The sequence below is a fragment of the Mesoplodon densirostris genome, chromosome 4, assembly GCF_025265405.1.
Source record: "Mesoplodon densirostris isolate mMesDen1 chromosome 4, mMesDen1 primary haplotype, whole genome shotgun sequence".
Lineage (NCBI taxonomy): Eukaryota > Metazoa > Chordata > Mammalia > Artiodactyla > Ziphiidae > Mesoplodon > Mesoplodon densirostris.
This window is the reverse complement of record NC_082664.1, coordinates 56,457,006-56,480,017: the sequence shown is the minus strand read 5'-3', so window position 1 is coordinate 56,480,017 and position 23,012 is coordinate 56,457,006. Positions and strand designations below refer to the sequence as shown.

At 35.2% G+C, this 23,012-nt stretch overlaps 1 protein-coding gene across 1 annotated transcript in view; it reads left to right on the top strand.

Annotated features, from left to right (window-relative positions):
• Positions 1 to 23,012, top strand: part of TOGARAM1 (TOG array regulator of axonemal microtubules 1) — a 78,006-nt gene that overhangs the window by 43,326 nt on the left and 11,668 nt on the right. The window contains exons 9-17 of the mRNA XM_060096282.1: positions 5,457 to 5,555; positions 7,615 to 7,787; positions 8,273 to 8,417; positions 12,148 to 12,301; positions 17,313 to 17,418; positions 17,719 to 17,954; positions 18,359 to 18,517; positions 21,535 to 21,661; positions 22,893 to 23,011. Of these exons, the coding sequence (XP_059952265.1) occupies positions 5,457 to 5,555; positions 7,615 to 7,787; positions 8,273 to 8,417; positions 12,148 to 12,301; positions 17,313 to 17,418; positions 17,719 to 17,954; positions 18,359 to 18,517; positions 21,535 to 21,661; positions 22,893 to 23,011 (1,318 nt within the window). The remainder of the gene's footprint in view (positions 1 to 5,456; positions 5,556 to 7,614; positions 7,788 to 8,272; positions 8,418 to 12,147; positions 12,302 to 17,312; positions 17,419 to 17,718; positions 17,955 to 18,358; positions 18,518 to 21,534; positions 21,662 to 22,892; position 23,012) is intronic.

Genomic DNA, 23,012 nt, shown 5'->3' with positions numbered 1-23,012 from the left:
ATTTATATTATTTTTTATATTCCACATATAGTGATAGCATATAATATTTGTCTTTCTCTTTCTGACTTACATAGTATGATATTCTATAGATCAATCCATGTTGCTGCAAATGGCAATATTTCACCCTTTTTTATGTCTGAGTAATATTCCATTGTGTATGTGTATATATGTATGTATGTATACATATATTATATATATATAATATATACATATATATCACATCTTCTTAAACCAGTCATCTGTTGATGAGCACTTGCGTTTTTTCCATGTCTTGACTATTGTAAATAGTGCTGCTGTGAACATTGGGGTGCATGTATCTTTTCAAAGTAGTGTTTTCATTTTTTTCTGGATATATACCCAGGAGCAGAATTGCCAGATCATGTAATAGTGTTTTCCATCATGGTTGCACCAATTTACAGTCCCACCAACAATGTACAAGGGTTCTCTTTTCTCCACCTCCTCTCCAGTATTTAATATTTGTAGACTTTTTGATGGTAGCCATTTTGACTGGTACCTCGTTGTGATTTTGATTTGCATTTCTCTAATACTTAGCAATGTTGAGCATCTTTTCATATGCCCGTTGGCCATCTGTATGTCTTCTTTGGAGACATGTCTGTTTAGGTCTTCTGCCCATTTTTTGAGTTTGTTTTTCTGATACTGAATTTTATGAGCTATTTGTATATTTTGGATATTAACCCTTGTTGGTCACATCAATTGCAAATATTTCCTCTGATTCCCTAGGTTGTCTTTTCATCTTCTTTATGGTTTCCTTTGCTATGCAAAAGCTTTTAAGTTTGATTAGGTTCCATTTGTTTATTTTTGTTTTTATTTCTTTTGCCTTGGGAGACTGATCTAAGAAAATATTAGTACAATTTATGTTTGAGAATGTTTTGCCTATGTACTGTTCTAGAAGTTTTATGGTGTCATGTCTTACATTTAGGTCTTTATGGGTTTATTTTTGAATATGGTGTGAGGTAGTGTTCTAATTTCATTAATTTACATGTAGCTGTCCAGCTTTTCCAACACCACTTGCTGAAGAGACTGAGAACTTCTCAAACATAGAGAAGGAAACAGATATCCAGGTACAGGAAACACAGAGGGTCCCAAAGAAGATGAATCCAAGCACCCACACCAAGACATATCATAATTAACATGGAAAAAGTTAAGGAGAGGATTCTAAAGACAGCAAGAGAAAAACAAAGAGTCAAAGAGTCAGTTACAAGGGAACCTCCATAAGGCTATCAGCTGATTTCTCTGCAGAAACTTTGCAGTCCACAAGGGAGTGGTATGATATATTCAAAGTCCTGAAAGGGAAAAACCTACAACCTAGGATACTCTACCCAGCAAATTTATCACACAAATCAAAAACGTACATAGATTCACAAAAACCATAAAGAAAGGAACTCCAACATAATACACAATCATCAAACCACAAAAGTAAAAACAAAAGGAAGAAATGAACAAAGAAGAACTACAGAATCAACTGGGAAACAAGGTTTAAAATGGCAATAAATACATACCTATTAATAATCAATGGAGTAAATACTCTGATCAAAAGACACTGAATGGGGGCTTCCCTGGTGGCACAGTGGTTGAGAGTCTGCCTGCCAATGCAGGGGACACGGGTTCGTGCCCCGGTCCCGGAAGATCCCACATGCCGCGGAGTGGCTGGGCCTGTGAGCCATGGCCGCTGAGCCTGTGCGTCCGGAGCCTCTGCTTCGCAACGGGAAAGGCCACAACAGTAAGAGGCCCGCGTACTGCAAAAAAAAAATACAAAAAACCAAAAAAAAAAAACACTGAATGGCAGATTGGATAAAAAAACAAGAACCTGCAATATGCTGCCTACAAGAGACTCACGTTAGGGCAAAGAATGCATACAGACTGAAAGTGAGGGGATGGAAAAAGATATTTTATGCAAATGGAAATAACAAGAAAGTGGGAGTAACAATACTCATATCAGACAAAATAGACTTTTTTTCTTTTTTTAATAAATCTTTGTTGGAGTATAATTTCTTCACAATACTGTGTTAGTTTTTGTTGCACAACAAAGCAAGTCAGCCATATGCATACACATGTCCCCATATCCCCTCCCTCATGAGCCTCCCTCACATCCTCCCTATCCCACCCCTCTAGGTCACCGCATAGCACCGAGCTGATCTTCCTGTACTATGCTGCTGCTTTCCACCAGCCAACTATTTTACATTCAGTAGTGTATGTATGTCGATGCTATTCTCAATTCACCCCAGGTTTGCCCGCCCACCCCATGTCCTCAAGTCCATTTTCTAAAGACAAAATAGACTTTAAAACAAAGTTCATAAAGAAAGACAAAGAAGGACATTATATCATGATAAAAGGATCAATACAAGAAGAGGATATTACTCTCATTACCATATATGCACTCAGTATAGGAGCACCTAAATACACTATATAAAACAAATACTAACAGACATGAAGAGAGAAACTGACAGGAATACAATAATACTAGGAGACTTTAACACCTCACTGACATCAATGGACAGATCTTCCAGACAGAAAGTCAATAAAGGAACAGAGATCCTAAGTGATACAATAGACCAGTTGGACTTAATTGATATCTATAGGACACTACATTGAAAAAACCCAGAATACACATTCTTTTCAAGTGCCCATGGAACATTCTCTGCAATAGATGACATACTAGGTCACCAAACAAGCCTCAACAAATTTAGGAGGATAGAAATTATTTCAAGCATCTTTTCTAACCACAATGGTATGAAACTGTAGAAATCAGCCACAGAAACAAAAATAAGAAAAAAGCCCATCACCTGGATACTAAGCAACATGGTAGTAAAAAACCAGTGGGTAAATAATGAAAACAAGGAGGAAATCAGAAAATACCTCAAGACAAGCGACAATGAAACTACAACTTTACAAAATCTATGGGATGCAGCAAAAGCATTTCTAAGAGGGAAGTTTATAGCGATACAGACATTCCTCAAGAAACAAGAAAAATCTCAAACAACCTAACCTACCACCTAAAAGAACTAGAAGAAGAAGGACAAACAAAACCCAAAGCCAGCAGAAGGAAGGAAATAAATAAATATCAGAGAGGAAATAAATAGAGATCAAAAAAAATTAAAAGAGAGAAGATCAATAAAACCAAGAGCTGTTTTTTGTTTGTTTGTTTGTTTTTAAGATAAACAAAATTGACAGACCTCTAGCCAGGCTCACCAAGAAGAAAAGAGAGAGGACCCCAAAAAAACATAAGAAAGTACAGAGAAATAACAACTGATACCACAGAAAAACAAAAAATCATGAGAGAATACTATGAAGAGTTATATGCCAACAAATTGGACAAATTTTTAGAAATATACAGCCTGCCAAAATTTAGTCAAGAAGAAATGTATTTTGAACAGACTGACCACTAGAAGTGAAATAGAATCTGTAATTTAAAAAGCTCTCTGCAAGCAAAAATCTTGGACCATACAGCTTCACTGGGAAATTCTACCAAACATACGAGACCTTACACCTATCCTTCTCAAACTATTCCAAACGGTTGAAGAGGAGGGAGCACTCCCTGATTCATTCTATGAAGCCACCATCACCCTGATACCCAAACCAGACAAAGACATTAAGAAAAGAAAAAAGAAAGAAAATTACAGACCAATATGTTTCATAAACATAGATGTACAAATCCTCAACAAAATATTAGCAAATATTTTTTGATTTGGTCCAGTGGTTAAGAATCCACCTTCTAATGCAGGGGACGTGGGTTCAATCCCTGGTCGGGGAACTAAGATCCCACATGCCGCGGGGCAGCTAAGCCCGTGCACTGCAGCTACTGAGCCCACACGCTCTAGAGCCCATGTGCCACAACTAGAGAGCCTGCGTGCCGCAACTACTGAGCCCGCGCACTCTGGAGCCCGTGCGCCACAACTAGAGAGCCTTTGCACCGCAGCTACTGAGCCTGCCCACTCTAGAGCCCGCGTGCCGCAATGAAAGATCCCGTGTGCTGCAGCGAAGATCCTGCGTGCCACAACTAAGACCCAATGCAGCCAAATCAATCAAGCAATCAAAAAAAAAAACTTTCCAAAATATTAGCAAACTGAATCCAACAATATGTAAAAAGGATCATACATCACAATCAAGTTAGATTAATTTTAGGGTCACAAGGATGGTTCATCATAATAAATCAATCAATGTGATATATCAATACTACATCAACAGGAAGCCATATGATCATCTCAATAGATGCAGAAAAAGCATTTGATAAAATTCAACATCCATCCATGGTAAAAACTCTCACCCAAGCGGGTATAGAGGGAACATATCTCAAAAGCCATTTACAGCAAACCCACAGCCAACATAATACTCAATGGTGAAAAGCCTTCCTACTAAATTCAGGAATAAGACAAGGATACCTGCTCTCACCACTTCTATTGATCATAGTATTGGAAGCAATCAGACAAGAAAAAGAAACAAAAGGTATCCAAATCAGAAGGGAGGTGGTAAAACTGTCCCTATTGGCAAATGACATGATACTGTATATAGAGACCCCTAAAGACTCCACACAAAAATTATTAGAACTAATAGATGAATTCAGCAAGGTAGCAGGATACAAGATTAAGATACAGAAATCTGTTACATTTCTTTACACTAACAATGAAATATCAGAAAGAGAAGGTTAAAAAAAATCCCATTTAAAATCACGTCAAAAAAAAAATACTGGACTTCCCTGGTGGTTCAGTGGTTAAGACTCCGCACTCCCAATGCAGGGAGCATGCATTCGACCCCTGGGGGAGGGGAACTAAGATTCCACATGCCTCATGGTGTGGCAAAATGAAGAAATGAAATGAGTGAAAGACCTATATGCCGAAGACTCTAAAACATTGATAAAGGAAATTGATGATGATTTTAAGAAATGGAAAGCTATCCCGTGCTCTTGGATTGGAAGAGTTAATGTTGTTTAAAAGTCCATACTACCCAAAGCAAACTATACAGATTTAATGTGATCCCTATCAAAATACGCATGACATTTTTCACAGAACTAGAACAATAATACTAAAATTTATATGGAACCACAAAACACCCAGAATTGCCAAAGCAATCCTGAGGAAAAAAGAACGAAGCTGGAGGCATATCCCTTCGAGACTTCAAACAATACTGCAGCGCTACAGTAATCAAAACAGTATGGTATTTGCACAAAGACAGACATATAGATCAATGGAACAGAATAGAGAGCTCAGAAGTAAACCCACACACCTACAGTCAATCTATGACAAAGGAGGCAAGAATATACAATGGACAAACCAGGTATTCTAATTATAAATATTTACTGAGTTAATGAACATGCATAAATATATAAGTTGTAAATTCTTTGTATGAAGTTAGTTTTCAGTTTTAAAAGACTGTGTTATGATATCCTAAAATTCTATATAAATATGTACTTTTTAATGTGGGTTTTTTTGTTTCTTTAGGATTTACAGGGTCATCATCAAATTTCCACCAAATTTCCAGTTTCGACTTTATGTCTACAAATACCTTATCAGAAGACTCAGTAGTAGTTGTTGGAAAAGGTATTTCAAAGTTTTTTAGCTTTTAATTGAATATGTTCTTCACATATAAGCAAAGCATATCAATAAAGAATAGAGAAGAGTGTGATTCAGGTGTTGAGTAGAACTTTCTTTTTAAAAATTGTTAAATTTAAAGAATTAAAAGTGAAAACGTAACATGACATTTGTATCCTCTAATGAAATGATAAATTCATGTCAGTAATTTTCAGAGATGTGTTATGTGACAGGTGGAGTTTAGGTACTTCTAAGACACTTTTAGGATAGCTTAGACCATTTTACCTCAGTTTAAATTCAAATAGTAGTCCTTATTGATTGACTTTGTCATCAATATAAATTAATATAATTGTATTGTCTCCCATGCAAAAACTAGACAAATCTTAATATCTCTTATATATTTTAGGGGAGTTAGGAAACCTTTGAACAACATATTTGCAAATATCCTTTTAAAATAGTGTTTTTTTCCCCCAACTTTATTGAGGTATAATTGACAAATAAAATTGTAAGATATTTAAAGTGTACAGTGTGATGATTTGATATCCATATACATTGTGAAAGGATTTCCCCATCAAGTTCATTAACACAATGCAACTAGATTGCTTTTTAATTTTTAATTAAATTTAATTTTTAAATTAAATTAAAATTAATTTAAGTTAAAATTTAATTTAAATTTTAATTTAATTTTAGTTTAATTTTAATTTCAATTCTAGTTGAAAAACTAGAATATGATGATAGACATTGAGGGTGTACATCTTATTTTTGGTAAACAGAATGAAATGCTCAGAAAGCTTTCCTAACTTCTTTGCTTGATAGAGTCTTGTTAAGTTAATTTAAGACCCCCCTCAGGGCTTCCCTGGTGGCACAGTGGTTAAGAATCCACCTGCCAACGCAGGGGACACGGGTTCAAGCCCTGGTCCGGGAAGATCCCGCATGCTGCAGAGCAACTAAACCCATGCACCACAACTACTGAGCTTGTGCTCTAGAGCCCATGAGCCACAACTACTGGGCCCGTGTGCCACAACTACTGAAGCCCGCACGCCTAGAGCCCGTTCTCCGCAGCAAGAGAAGCCACCGCAATGAGAAGCCCACACACCGCAATGAAGATTAGCCCCCGCTTGGGCTTCCCTGGTGGCACAGTAGTTGAGAATCTGCCTGCTAATGCAGGGGACACGGGTTCGAGCCCTGGTCTGGGAGGATCCCACATGCCGCAGAGCAACTAGGCCCGTGAGCCACAACTACTGAGCCTCCGTGTCTGGAGCCTGTGCTGCGAAACAGGAGAGGCCGCGATAGTGAGAGGCCCACACGCCATGATGAAGAGTGTCCCCTGCTTGCCACAACTAGAGAAAGGCCTCGCACAGAAACAAAGACCCAACGCAGCAAAAATAAATAAAATAAATTAATAAATTCTTACCCCCAACATCTTCTTTAAAAAAATAAATAAATAAAGCGTAGCCCCCGCTCGCCGCAACTAGAGAAAGACCACACGCAGCAACAAAGACCCAACGCAGCCAAAAATAAATACATTAAATAAATAAATTTTTAAAAGAAATATATGATAAAAAATAAAAGTCCCTCCTCAGATTGGCTCCAACCTACCCTTGTAAACTTATTTTCTGTTTTTCCTCTATTTGCCTTGTGCCCAGCAAAACTTATTCACTCCACATACATGCTTTCTACTTGTTCAGCTCTGCTTACGAGCATCCCATCTCATAGGACGTCCTCCCCTCCTTCCTCACTTGTCTATCCAAATTCTTTGTGTCTTCTAATCCCAGCTCAAATCCTTGCTCTTTGAAACCATCTTAAACCCCCAGCTCACCCAACCTTTCTTTCTTGTGAGCTCAGAACTTAAAATATGGTGTTCTCATTTGATATTATCATGAAATGTCTTGTGGTACCTCTTATATTATCATCCTGTTAGAGTGTTTTTATATTTTGTGATTATTTAACATGTTTTTCTTATTAACTATATCATATACTTCTTGAAGAAAAGAGCCTTGTCTTAAAACTTTGCTGTCCAGAGTAACATCACATAAATACTTAATGACAGTTTGATGGTTGCTTTCAGGGGTATTTGGAAGTCCAGTCCCAGCACCAGCAACCTGCAGCCAATCAGTGATATTTTCTGTGGAAAATGGGGATACGCTTTCAGTTAAAAGTACTGAACCACCATCAGGGATTTATGGAAGAGCAGTCCAGCAGAGTATTCCATCATGTGTTGATGTTGATAATGAAAAAGATGTAAGGTTATTTACTAATTATTAGGATAAATTCAATGATGCATCATTGTTTTGTGTATATCAAATTTGGGGTAGTGAAAGTGTTTTGATTAAAATTTTTTAAATCTCAGTGTAATTGAAATTCCTGAACTTTAATCATTTAAATGATAGATTATTCTGCTTTCCCACCAAATATGTTGTCATTCTGGTGTAAAGTATCTAGTGTACTTGATACTCTACATGTACTTTATATACATATATGTATGTGTATGTATATATTCAACAATTTCCTAGGATATCCTCAGGGAGTAACAAACTAGTATCTTCAGGCACAAATTTAGTTGGAGATTTGCACTAGGTAATTCTATTCAGTTTTAGAATTACTGAAATAAGGACTAAGAAATGTATAGTTTATTTTGTATAGCTTACAGTTGTCTAAGATGAAGATAGTTATTTTAAATGTCAAACTCCCTGAATGATTTCAGATATTTCAACTTTTTCCTGCAGATTAAAGTTTCTATTTCAAAATCTACTTATGACAACATGAGACAAAAGAGAAAAGAGGAAAAAGAACTTTTTGACATTAAAGATTGTGAAAAGAGTCCTTGGGAACGAATGAAACATACAGGAACTGAGAAAATGGCATCTGAAAGTAAGTGGAATTTAACATTTGCTGTGGTTTTATTTAACTCGTAATATTCTAAAACTAATGTACTCTAGTTTAACTGAGGTTGATGTATGGCTAATAGTGGAATATGTTGAACTACAACACTGAAATTTGAAAGACCCAGTAACTTCTAACCATTGTAATAAATATTGTTTCTTATAAAAAGGAAGCTGATTGATTGTTTTTCTCCCTTCTAGACTTAAATATTTTGGGGGATGAGGTGGGAATATCAAAAAAATGAAAGTTCTCCTTTAGAAAACATTGCCTTCAGCCCTCCATTGAAAAAAAGAGGCCAGTTTAAAAAGGTCACCATCTTTAGTGTTTTCAGATTCAGGTAAGATATGTTTAAATATAGGGAGTAATGTCACAAATGCTTATTTAAGTTGAAGAGACCACATGTGGTTCAATGCATTTTGTGATGGAAAGAACACTAAACCAGTAGGAGTCAGTAGACAGACCTGGCTTCTTTAGTATTAGTTCTGCCTTTTAATTAGCTTTGTGACCTGAAAACAGGCCTCTATTTTCTGGCCATGTAAAATATCTAAACTATCTGAAAGGTCCAGATTATCTCAAAGATCTCGTCTTTGTTTTCTGAAAATATTCTTGTTTCACTGAGGGTAGTATTCCATTTTATAGCTAAGGTAACTGAGATTGTGAAGCTGGTTTATTAGATCATGATAAAAAAAATCATTGCATTTATCATTTATTCAGCTAGTCATTGTGTACTTAATAGGTTCTATACCTGGTCAAGATTAAGCTCCATGTTTCCTGTGCTATTTTTAAAAATATTGAATAGGTCTTAGGTATAGTAGCAGCTAGGAAAATCAGAAATTGAAATGAAAAATTGTGTGAACTATAATAAACATTAAAAATTACTGCTTATTATTTTTGTTATCATTTTTTTTCTAAGGAATAAACTGTATGAACTATAACAAACATTCTTAAATTGATGTTGGATCTGAAGTCTAGGTGTGAACAAAAAACCCAAGAAGTATAGAAAATGTAAATTTATAAATGTGATCTTAGACAACATACTTAACCTCTCCCAAAGATAAAAGAAAATTGAACTAGATGAATGTTTGCAATACTTCCTAGCTTGTATTTCTTTTAATAATGCAGGAAGTGTAGAAAACGTTTTAAAAATTCTGTATCCTCAAAGTTAGTAATTATTGAGAGTATGCCTGATGAGAGGTGTTGGCCTGTAAAATTACTGGTTAAACACGGCCCTGAGTACCAGTTAAATCTAGGCATTTGTGACATTTAAGCCTATTTTCAGCATTCTTAAATAGTTTCACTAATTATTACTGTCATAGAATCTAGGGGGAGAAAAACCCACAAAACTTCTTACCTAAGTCAGTAGTTAACAGTAGGAATAGAAGTACAAATAGTAGCAAATAATACAAAGAGTAGCAAAACATAAATTGTTTCATATTCATTCGTGCTAGAGACATCAACTAATTTTGTGATTTTTCTTGCCTATAATATAGGCTTTGCAGATTTTATTTCTAAGCAGTATAAGGAGAGTTCTTCCTTGAAATCATGCTTATGTTTTGAACAGAAGAATATGCTTACAAGATAACTACAAAAAGTGAGAGTAACCTTTTAGAGACTTGCCACAACACTTTTGTTGTATCTTATAAAAGTATCAGGCTTCAGGAGGGGACGTTTAAACAAAAAAACCTTAGTTTGGTCAGCACTGTTTTAGATTGATACTCTGTACACCTCCTTTTCCAGAGTAGTATTTGTTCTTTTTTTTTTTTCACTTTTTTCAGGTAAAAACAGTAGAAATAGTGGTATAACCCCAAGGTTGATAACTTGGTGTTTATCTGCATCTCTTCCTAATGAATTATTCTCTCATGAGAATGGAGGTGGAGTATATATAGAGAGGGAATCCTTAAAACTTTAGCAACAGTTTCTTCACCTGTAATGTAGGAATAATAGTAACCATCACATAGGGTTGTTGAATGAATCAAATGGGATAATGTAAGTGAAGCACTTAGCACAATGCAGGCAAGATGTCAATAAATGACGGTTAGTAGTGCTATTTTGTATTTGCTATTCTTTCTGGATTGTAAAATTCCAAAGTTGAGTTTTTGGGTTTTTTTTTTTAAATACACGTCAGTTTTAAATATGAAACCTAATGAGGGTGCATCTGAATCATCAAAAAAAATTAATGATGTCTATTTATCATATTCATTAATTGTCATATAATTTTCTTCATATGTGATTTACTCTAACAAAAACTGGTACAAATTTATCACTACAGTAATCCAGAATACCATATTCATCTTTTTGCATGTCTCTTCTCATCAGGTATGTGATAAAGTTTGGAAAGCAGGGATTCTGTCTTAGACCTCTTTGTATAAAATCTAGGGTGATAGCAGACCTAGATGAAAATCCTGCCTTTGCCACTCATTAGCATTGGGACCTTGAATACATTTCTTAGCCTCTGTAAAACTCAGTTATTTTCTCGGTTGCTAATTAGACATAATGAGAATATCCATCACCTTCGTTGAGAGAAATAAATGTAGTAAAGTTTGTAAAGCCTTTATCACAACATCTAACACAAAGTATTTAATAAATGTTAACTAATATCATTAATATCTTGTTGCCTTTGGATTTTAATTGCATCTGAATATGTAATTAATATACAGCATCAAGTGTAATTTGTTATATTTGTGTATCTTGTGTTTCATGTAACATTTTCTTAAGAACAGCATGGTTGATAAATACTTTTATTATAGTCGTTTTCTAGTGCTTAATATTACCTTTTTAAAAATATCTCTTAACGGGGCTTCCCTGGTGGCGCAGTGGTTGGGAGTCCGCCCGCTGATGCAGGGGACACGGGTTTGTGCCCTGGTCCCGGAAGATCCCACATGCCGCAGAGCAGCTGGGCCCATGAGCCATGGCCGCTGGGTCTGCGCATCCGGAGCCTGTGCTCTGCAACGGGAGAGGCCACAACAGTGAGAGGCCCGCGTACGGCAAAAAAAAAAAAAAAAAAAAAAAAAAAAAAAATATATATATATATATATATATATCTTAACATGAAAAAATAACTAATCTTTACCCATTTACAAAAATCATTACACATTCTATTTTACCTTTTTGGTCTATTCCGTTCTAACACCTTCACTGCATGTGTCTTACATTATGCAGTGCCCTCAAGGTATTACCCTGAGCGCTCAGATGATTTGTTTCCCCAATATCTAGGGCAATGCCTTACATCTGGAAAATGGAAAGTAAATGTTTGATTATGGAAGATACATCGACCACATTACTACACATGGTCTTAGGATTTTTAGTATACCATTAATTCAATAACAATAGCAAAAATTGGTAATTTATATACAGTTGTCACAAAGCTTCATTTCTGTTATCGGTTGTACAGTAAAACAGGTATATATCCACATGTTTTTACAAAATGGGATCATATGCTTCTTACTGACTTTTAGCTCTTAAAGCTAGACTTTGTTATATGACTCATGACTGAAAAACCACTTATATACTTACAGTAAATGTAATTTAATAATTTTGTATATAAAAAGTATAGTTTTAAATAGCTTTGGTATCCAGGTATTACAATTTTGTTGGAGACTAAACTAATAGTTACTAGTTTCTATAAGAAATATTCATAGAGTCTATGGTCAGAATATTATTTGTGCCCCTTTGTATCAGAGTTATTCGATGCTTTATTTAGTATGTTTCTTTGTTTTAGATGAAGCATCTCCTGGAGCCATTCCACAGTATAAAGAAAGGATGCCTTCTGTCACTCATAGTCCAGAAATAATGGATTCATCAGAACTACGGCCATTTTCCAAACCAGAATTAGCACTGACAGAAGCTCTGAGGCTCTTAGCTGATGACGATTGGTGAGTTCACCATCCTTAACTTAAAACTAAGCTGAGTTCCAAAAGTTTTCTGAAAACTTATTTTTAGAAACCTTGAAACATTTCCTACTAAAATAGTCTTAGGAATGATTATTTTAGTTCTTAGGCAGTCTGAGTTTTTTCCAACTTATTAATGTAGCTGAACTCTGGTCCTAATAGCACTGTATTACCAGTTATATTATAACTTATGTACCATAAGGACATAGTTAGCTTTATTATGGATTATGCAAACCTTTTGGTATTAAGTATAAATCTCATCATTTCTCCAAGTGTTTCTCTGTGAAATATATACTATAAAAATCCTGAAAATACTTTTCTGTTCCTACCACAGCTACAGCAGCCACCCAGCCAACCCAGCCAATAACTCAAGGGGAAAAAAAGACAGTGGCATTCCACTTGCTTCAGCTGGAACATCTCTTGGCTCCCCTTGTCCCATTTCCTCCCCTATTCCTTCAGTCTCTCTTTGCATCTGCCTCCTATACCTCATCATCAGTTTTGCTTCTTTTCTAGATTCATATTCATCAACATAAAAATGTGCCATAATATTTCCTATTTTTAAAACTCCTTCCTAAACTGCACATCTTCTTCACATTTTCACATTTCTTTTCTCCCCCCTTTTTAGCAAAAGTCCTCAAAAAGCCTAATTCATTGTGTCTGCTTTTTCACCTCATGTTCTTTTCTCAACCTTCTTTAGTTGGCTTTCAACTCTCCCCACCGTGACTGCCACTTCACTAAAACTGCAAAAGTGGCCATTTGCTAAACACTGGTCACTTATTAGTCCTCATGATACTTAGCCTCTCAGCATCATTTGACACAGTTGAAACTCCCTTCTTCATATACTTTTTTTCATTTCACCCTGGAAAAATTTGAGACTCTGTTCTTTTCCTGCTTCAGTACTTAATGTTTGATTTCAAAATTTAGGAGTGCTCCAGAATTTAATCCACTGGTGTTCTCTATCTACATTCATTCCATAGATCCAGGCTGGCAATCTTTCCTTATAAAGAGCCAGATAGTAAAATATTTTAGGCTTTTCGGGCCACTTGTCTCTGTTGCAGCTGCTCAACTTTGCTGTTATAGTGCAAAATCAGCCTTAGACAGTATGAAAACGAATGGGCACGGTTGTGTTTCAGTGAACTTTACTTATAAAAATTTTACTTATAGAAGTAAACTCTGATGGGGCTAGGTTTGGTCCGTGAGCCATAGTTTGCCAACCCCTTTCTTAAATGATCTCATTCAGTTTGATAGCTTTAAATTCTATCTGTACTCTGATTTCTCATAAATGCATATCTGAATCCCTGGTATCTTCTTGAGCTCTGGACTTGTAATCGAACTGCTTCCTTGATTTCCACTTGGATGCCAATAGACATCTTAAATTTAACATGGCCAAAATAGAACTCTTGAAATTCCACTTCCTGCCAAGATGGATTAACAGGCATTAGATTTGCCTTCACATCAGAAAGAACTAAAGAAATAATGCAAAATATATGAAACAATGGTTTGCAGAATATTGTTAACCAGGCAGTGAAAGACAGTGATCCCTGAGAAACAAACAAGGTGAGCCCTTGCTAACTTCCTGCACAGCTTAGGGAGGGGAAAACCATGTAGATACCAGCAGAGATAGAGATGGAGCTGGGAGTTTGGGGAGACCCAAAGCTCTAGCTAGAGCTTGCAGGGCAGAATGCCAGAGGAGGATACAGTTCCTTAAAGAACTCTAAGAACCTTCAGAGGATTATTCTCAAATGTTTAGCTGAGTATTTGGTCAAGGCATGCTTGTGAAGCCAGAACAAGGACCACTCATAGAAGTTACAAACGTTCCCTGGGATGTATACAAGGCCAAGAATACTTTCTCTCCCCACCAGCAGAGTGGAAAACCTTATAATTCAAATGGCATTGGGTAGAATACTCAAAAGAGTTTTGCTTCATCTATGGAATGAATAAGCCCTAGGCTAAAAACTAGTTTTGATTCTCCAAACAAAGCATAAAAGCAAGGCCTGAAAGGATCAGACTTTCCAAGTAACTTAACTATATCTCATAATGAAGCCCCAAAATATTTATAGGAATACAAAATATCTAAGATAAAAATTCACAAGGCCTGGCATCCAATAAAAAATTACCAGGCATTCAAAGAATCAGGAAAATACAACCCATAATGAAAAGGAAAAAAAACAAACAGTTGAAACTAATCCAAAAATGATATAGATGATAGAATTAGTAGATGAAGACATTATAACTATAGTTATAATTCTAATCCATGTGTTAAGCTAGAGGAAAGACATGAACAGAGGATCAGTGAGCTGTAGGACAACTTGCAAAATCCCTTTTGTTATATAATGTAACATAATTGAGAGAAGTGATATCCCATCATATTCACCCTCAAGGGGAGAGTATTATTCAGGGCATGTACACCTGGGACAGGAATCAAGGTGCCATCTTAGAACTCTATCACATCACGAATAAAGAGGGCCATTTTATATTGATAAGGGAGTTAATTGATCAAGAAGACATGGCAATCCTGAACTATATTCTATTATATAATATAATATTATATATATTATATTACCATATAATGGAGCTTCAAAATACATTAAGCAAAAACTGGTAGAACTTCAAAGAGAAATAAACAAATCCACAGTTATAGTTGGAACTCAAACAATCCTCTCATTAATTGACAAAACTAGTAGAAAGAAAATTAATAAGGATATACAAGACTTTCAACTTGACCAGATTGACGTTTATAGAACACTCCACCTAAAACAACAGAATTCACATTCTTTTCAAGTCTGCATTTACCAGGAAAGACCATATTCTGGAACATAAAACAAGTAATTTAAAAGGTTTCAAATTATACAAATTTTGTTCTCTGACCACAGTGGAATTAAATTAGAAGTTAGAAACACATACCTGTAAAATCTCTAAATATTTGGAAAGTAAGTAACATACTTATAAATCACCCATGGCTGTAAGAAGAAATCATAAGGGAAATTAGAAAGTATTTTGAATTTAATGAAATTAAGAATGAAACATTATATCAGTGACCTCAGCTTTCATCTTAAACTGAAACAGAAGAGCAAATGAAGCCCAAAATAAGCAAAAAAAAAAAAAAAAAGAAGAAAATAATAACATAATGGAAAGCAATGAAATAGAAAACAAACAATAGAGGATATAAATGAAAGCAAAAGCGGGCTCTTGGAGAAGATAAATAAAATTGATAAATCTCTAGTCAGACTGATGAAGAAAAAAGAGAAGAAACAGATTACTACATCAGGAATGAGAGAAGGAATGTCACTACTGATCATACAGCTATTAAACAAATAATAAAGGAATATGATAAACAGCTTTATGCCCATAAATTCGACAACTTAGTGAAATGCACAGATTCCTTGAAAGACAGAATCTACCAAAACTCACTCAAAAAGAAGTAGATAATCTATACAACCCAATATCTATTGAGGAAATTGAATTTGAGTTTCTTTACCACAAAGAAAACTCCATGCTTGGATGGTTTCACTAGTGAATTATACCAAACATTTAGGAAAGAAATCAATTCTATACAAACTTCTAGAACAGTGAAGAGGCTGGTATACTTCCCATCTCATTCTTTGAAACCAGTACACCCTGATGTCAAAACCATACAGATGCATATTTCACATGAACTTGAAAAGAATCTGCATTCTGAAGTTGTTTGTAGTGTTCTATAAAGGTTAAGAAGATCAGGTTGGTCGGTAGTGGTTGACAGTGTTAAGTTTTCTGTATCCTTACTGATTTCCTGTTTATTTGTTCCATCAGTTACTGGGCTTTTGCAATCTCCAACTATAGTTTAAGATTTGTATACTCCTCCTTAAATTAAGTTGATTTTTTGTCGGTTTCTTTTTAGCACTTAAATTTTGTTCAGTGGGTTTCTGGCTTGCATATTTCTGAGCTAAAGTCTTTTATCATTGTTATCTTTGTTCTCCTGTGTGTAATTTGCCCTTTTTTTCTATGGCTGCTTTTAAGAATATTCCCTTCAACACTCTTTTTAGTAATTTGATAATGATGTTCCATTTTGTGTTTATTTTATGGTTATCCTGTTTAGGATTAGTTCTTGGATCTGAGAATTTATAGCTTTGATCAAAAAATTTCAGCCACTATTTCTTAATTTCTTTTTCTGCTTTCCTCTCTCTTGACTCCACTTTCTGTTATTTAGTTTGTGTACAGAATCTGGTTGTTTGTGCATCTGAACGGTAACTGTAACAGTTTTATGCTTAATCAAAAAATGAAAATCTTGAACCAGACAGCTATTAAATAGGTTTACTCTTGCCACCTTGGAATCTTAGGTCTTTTCTCCCTATTTTCCATAACTTATTCAGGGGATTTAAATGCTGAGAAAAATAACCACCATCAATATTACCAACTAAGGAAACTCAGCTTACATTTTTCAAACATATAAGATGGAAACCATCAAGTTTAAAATGTTATATCCTAATCCCACTTGAATCTACCCTCTTGTTGTTAGTATTCACCTACCCTTCATCTGGCTCATTAGGTAAGATAATGAAAAAGAAATACAAGTTACAGAAACATCTATTGATGGTTTTCTGCACTTGGATTATATACTCACCAACAAAGTAATACATAGTTACTTAATCTCCTTCCATTTTTGTTTTACTGATTCCCTCACATTTTATTTGCCATTCCTTTCCCTTCTGTTCTCTAAAAAGAATATGACATTCTTACTGGTGGAGAAATGTTCCTTTTTATTTACAATGCATGAACTTAGTTTGACTGTCAATAGTGGTTTTGGCTCTTAAAAGATGTTCTGAATCATGAAAGAGAACTATAGGAGTGAACAAAACTTTCCATATCTTTTTATTTGAGCTTCCTACATGATAAGGGAAAATACTCAGGGTCGCCTCATTGACAGTATTCCATACACACAAAAGAAGAAATCTGAGATCCTGTTCCAGTTGAGCCCCATTTAATGCATGATTTTGTTGTTTCTTTCTTTTTCCCACAGGGAGAAGAAAATTGAGGGACTGAACTTTATTAGATGCTTAGCTGCTTTTCATTCTGAAATATTGAACACAAAGTTGCATGAAACAAATTTTGCAGTAGTTCAAGAGGTAATCCTATTTTTCAGCTGAGTTAAGGATTGTTTGAATAACAAAGTATAAATACGCCGCATTTATTTGACCTTAAAAAAGAAAAGTTGTACTAAATGAAATCAGTAGACTTGTATGTAAAGTAACTCATGCCTTACTTTGCCACATTTGAAAAAATTTCTAAAATGTTGATTTTTTTAGGAAATAATATAATACATATTTAAAGCACATTACTTTGATAGTAAATTTGGTTTCAAAGTCATTATTACTGATTTTCTTTCAGAATGTCAGCAAAATGTACATTTTGGAAATTTTTTTTAGGTGAAAAATTTACGCTCTGGAGTTTCTCGTGCTGCTGTGGTTTGTTTAAGTGATCTTTTCACTTACCTGAAAAAGAACATGGATCAAGAACTAGATAATACAGTAAAAGTTTTGTTGCATAAATCAGGAGAATCAAATACATTTATAAGAGAAGATGTTGACAAGGCATTGAGAGCTATGATCACTAATGTAACTCCTGCACGTGCAGTTGTTTCTCTTATCAACGGAGGACAAAGGTAATGTTCAAAATAATCTGGACATGTCCTTAATTAAAAATACAGTTGCTTGTAATCTGGGGTATAGAGAAAAACAAGCAAATTTCAATGTTATTTCAGTCAAAAAACATGTATTAAATAATTCCTACGTGATAAACATCATATTAGTTACTAAGCATACAGAGGATAATAATATTGTTATTCTGATGTTACTTACATTCATACATCTGGAGCTAAATAAATGTCAGTGATTATGAGTTTTGTTTTTAACTTCTTGGGGAGGGATAGCTAATGCAAATAATTTGTCATTTTAGCCTGCAAGGATGATTGCTGAGGCTTAGGAGTAATCATTTGACTTTTAAGGTATATCTTTGAAAAATTGTTTATACATCAACTCTATTTTAATTGACCACGTTTCCCTGTAGCCATTTACACATTGCGGTAAGAAGATGTGCAGCCCAGCACTTATCAGATGTAGTAAAATTTATGGAACCAGAGCATATTTTATCTGGAACAAAGGATATGGCTGACCGTATATTACCAGCTGCTGCTAAATTTGCTCAGGACAGCTCACCAGAAACCAGGTGAGTAGCTGCTAATAGTATTTGCTGAATGTCTTACTTTAAGGGCTTAAATGTAGAAACAAAGGCTAAAGAAGAATGAACATTTTTCTAAATGGAAAAGTGGGATCCCCAGGGATTAGTGCTGGGGGATGATCTTATTTAACCAATTTGTAAATGGTCTTGAGGGAGTGCACAGTGAATTCTCCAAATTTACAGATGACACTACATACTCTGGGTAGTGAGATGCCATGTCACAGGGATGGTCTGCATGAAAACGGCACAAGACTGTATGAGTGGGCAGAAAAGTGGCTGAAGAACTTCATTGTGGGCAAATGTAAGGTAATGCCTTTAGGGGTAAATGATATATTTTCCAAGTAGCCAGGTAAAATCAAGGAAAAATACAGGAAGCAAAATGGATAACATGAGATACGTTCACTTAGAAAATTCCATGAATTTCTGATTGCTGTCTGTACTTGAAGAACAGTTTTATGAAGGTTAAGGTCAGAGAAAGATAACAAAATAATTAAGATGTGGATAGTACTATAGCTGTAGTGCTGACAGAAGTTTTGGAAGTAGTCAGAAGCCTAGGTTCAACTCCTAGCTCCAGTCACTGTCTGCCCTAAGCAAGTTACTTAACCTCTGTTAGCCTCTGTTTCCTCATCTATCAAATTCGTAAGGTTGGGCCAGATATTTATAATGTCCCATACAAAATCTAAAAATTATGGCAGTTATATATGAACATAGATTAAAGGAAGAAGGTAGGATCCTGACTTCATGGAGACTAAAAAGTAAAGAAGGATATCAAACTTTTAACATTTTAAGACAAAGATATTCAGTACTTTAGGTAACTACAGTTAAATCTTGCAGAAGTCATTATGCCAAAAGCCGACATAGAAAGTAGATATATTCATTTTCTGTTGCTGCATAACAAATAACCACAAACATAGTGATTTAAGGCAACACAGATTTTTTTAGCTTACTGTTCTTAGGTTAGAAGTCTGGCATGCTCAACTGGGTTCTCTGCTTAGGGTTTCACAAGGCTAAAATCAAGGTAATAACAGTGCTGGGCTCTTATCTAGAGGCTCTATAGACGAATCTGCTTACAAACTCATTCAGGTTTTTGACCAAATTCAGTTTCTTGTGATTATAGGACTGAGGTCCCTGTTTCCTTGCTGGCTGTCAGCTAGGGTCCTCTCTCAGCTCCCTTAAGGCCACCTGAATTCCTTCTCACACAACCCACTCCATCTTCAAGCCAGCAGCAGCAAGTTGAATCCCTCTCATGCTTGGAATCTCTTTGACTTCTTTTTCTCCTACCAGCCACAGAAAGTTCTCTGCATTTAAGGGTTCATGTGATCAGATTAGGTTCACCCAGATAATCCCCCCCTTTTTTTTTGTGGTACGCGGGCCTCTCACTGTTGTGGCCTCTCCCATTGCGGAGCACAGGCTCCGGACGTGCAGGCTCAGTGGCCATGGCTCACAGGCCTAGCTGCTTCGCGGCATGTGGGATCTTCCCGGACCGGGGCACGAACCCATGTCCCCAGCATCGGCAGGTGGACTCTCAACCACTGTGCCACCAGGGAAGCCCAATCCCCCTATCTTAAAGTCAACTGTGGCCTATAACATAATCCTGGAAGTTATATCTCATTATATTCATAAATTGTAGGAATTAGAGCAGGACATCTTTGGAGGAACCATTTTAGAAGTCCTGAATACTACAGTAAAGTTCAAAACAATTTAGGAGGGCTGGGCTGGATCATAATAGACTAGTTAGGAACAAAATAAAATTTACAATAGTTGTTTTGTATACATCTTAACCTTTCCTTAATGGCATAGTAATTTTTCTAATCCATTTTGTCATTTCTTAGATTCTTATTTGAAATTTTAAAATTATAAAATAATTACAACATTCCAGTTTTAGTATTTCTTACACTTTGTGTCCCTTTTGCATGTTTACTTGTTTGCTTTAGCCATTGCCATATCATTAAGGCTTATGATAGACCTACAGTCCTTAACATTCTGGGATAAACTTTAGAGTCACCTTTTAAACTATAACTGATTAGGAGCTACTTATCCGGGTGTTGACCTTATTCTGGTTGTGGGGCAAGAAAAGTAATTTTTATTCTCTGTTATTACCTCCCTTTCTGTAATTTCATTACATTTGAAGGAGTCTGGTTAATATAAATGATGCTGAGATCATCCTATTCATCTTCCCCACAAAAGCCTTGCCTTCCCTGGTTCTTCTAGTGTCATAATTCCAAGTTGTAGGTAAAAGTATAACTGTAATTATTTTAGGGCCAAGCCTCCTTGAAGAATAATAATGTATTTTTATTATGAGGTACTATACCGACCACCCCATCCAAAAATATCTCCAGTATGCACTTCCACCATATCGTTTACCATTAGAATGATATCTTGGCTTAAGGTATTATCCTAAAAGAATTATTTTAAAATTCATATAGCATAAAAAACCTAGTTTGGAGAACATTAGACATTCATTAATATATCAGCCATGATTTACCAACTGACTTTGGTTGTATTTTAAGTAGCAAAGAATAGGTTTTTGAAGAATTGAAACCCAGGTAAGTTTTGGCAGGAAAAGGAAAAGAGAGAGGGTCAGAAATACAGAACCTTTGGAAGGTTGTCTCAGGCCAGAACATCTGGCCAGCAGGTGAGCAGCAAAAGGTCACCGGGCAAGGAGCCCAGGACAAAGACACACTTCTCTTAATTCACAGTTCTGCCAAATGCCAGCCTTGATATGGACCCTCGGGTGCCTGAAAAATAGAGTCAGAGCTTTTGGCTCTGATCTGACACATAGCTAAAAGATTTGAAGCCATGTTTTTTTAAAGATGGGTGGCAAGAGAATGCTGTACTCTCTAATCCAGTTAGTGTAACTACATTTCAATGGCTTATTTAAAATAGATATGATAATCTTGATGTTGATAGGTTTTTTCTATTGGAAAAAAAAATTGTGTCTAAGGACAGAAACTGAACTTGTTAAGATTTATAGAATTATTTACATATTTCTTAAATATCCATAGGTATTATGGCCGAAAGATGCTTTTCCTCATGATGTGTCATCCTAACTTTGATAAAATGCTTGAAAAGTATGTCCCATCTAAAGATTTGCCGTATATTAAGGAATCTGTTAAAAGCTTACGGCAAAAGGTATGTAGAAGAAGTTTATTTTATAAACAACTTTAAAAACAAAGTTCATTTGCTGAGGAAGGTAAAGGATAGAAATAATTACTTCTTTGATTATTTCTGTTAACCATTTAGAATATATCTACAGTAGCATTTCAACAACTGCAGTACTGAGTAGACATTCATAGTGTCAGTAGATGTTTATTGAACAGAAGCTTGATATTTGGTAGAATGTAGTGTGGTTTATTGGAATTACAAGACAGGTTTGAATCACAACTCAGAATTAGCAACTGTATAATCTTAGGCACATCACTTCATTTCTTTAACCAAGAATTTTTATTTTTATAAAATGAGGAGAGTGATGTTTATTACAATTGATTCCTACTTTATTTACCTTGTACGTTCTACTGTTAGAGCTCCTACCACACTGTGGAGTGTTGATAAGGAGATCCTTGAGGGGAAGCCCCATGTCTTATATATCATGACAGATAATGGGGATTCAAAAATGTCTGTAAAATGCGTGACTGAGGGAATATCAAGTGAAATGAAATGTGAAAAGTGTCTTATAAAGTAATCTGTTTACACATTATTTTTTGTAAAAATGTGCTTAATTTAATAATGTAGAATTTTTCTGTGGTAATTTATGTTATTCCTCTCTGGTAAGCTTAGGCAAAGGATTCATTTATGAAGGGATACTACTTCAAATATCTATTGTGGTAAACATTTTAGAGCATTTTTTTCTTTCTATTGATATTAAAGATTTCAGCTTAATTCATATAGAATTTATCAAAATAAACATGCAAAAAATTTTCTTACTAAAATGAGGCAGATTATATCTGTGAGTTATTTCAAGTACAGGTATCAGGAAAAAAAAGAGGTTTTAAATAGTTATTTCAAAATGTTTATTTTCATACTAGTGTTGCATAGGAATTCATCTTTTATATAATGTGTTCATATTTTCTGTATAGATTTTAAGGTTGAAGAAGAGTAGTTACAAAACATAGATGGTAAGTTTTTCATTTAAACAGTTTTACCAAGCCAATATCATTTCCTAGTAGTTGGGTACATATTTTGTTAATTTACTACTAATTACAAGATAGTTTATATATCTGAAACCCTTTAAAGCACAAGTATAGCAGATTATTAAAATGCTTTCAACCATAAGAGATCAACAATGACTGCTATGAAAATTCCATTGTACACATTCTTTCACTTTACAAGTTTTAAGACTTTTATTATACTGCCTTTCTTATAGGGTTTGGGAGAGATACCACTAGATACTCCTTCAGCAAAAGGAAGACGATCTCATACTGGCAGTGTTGGAAATACAAGGTCATCATCTGTTTCTAGAGATGCTTTCAATTCAGCAGAAAGG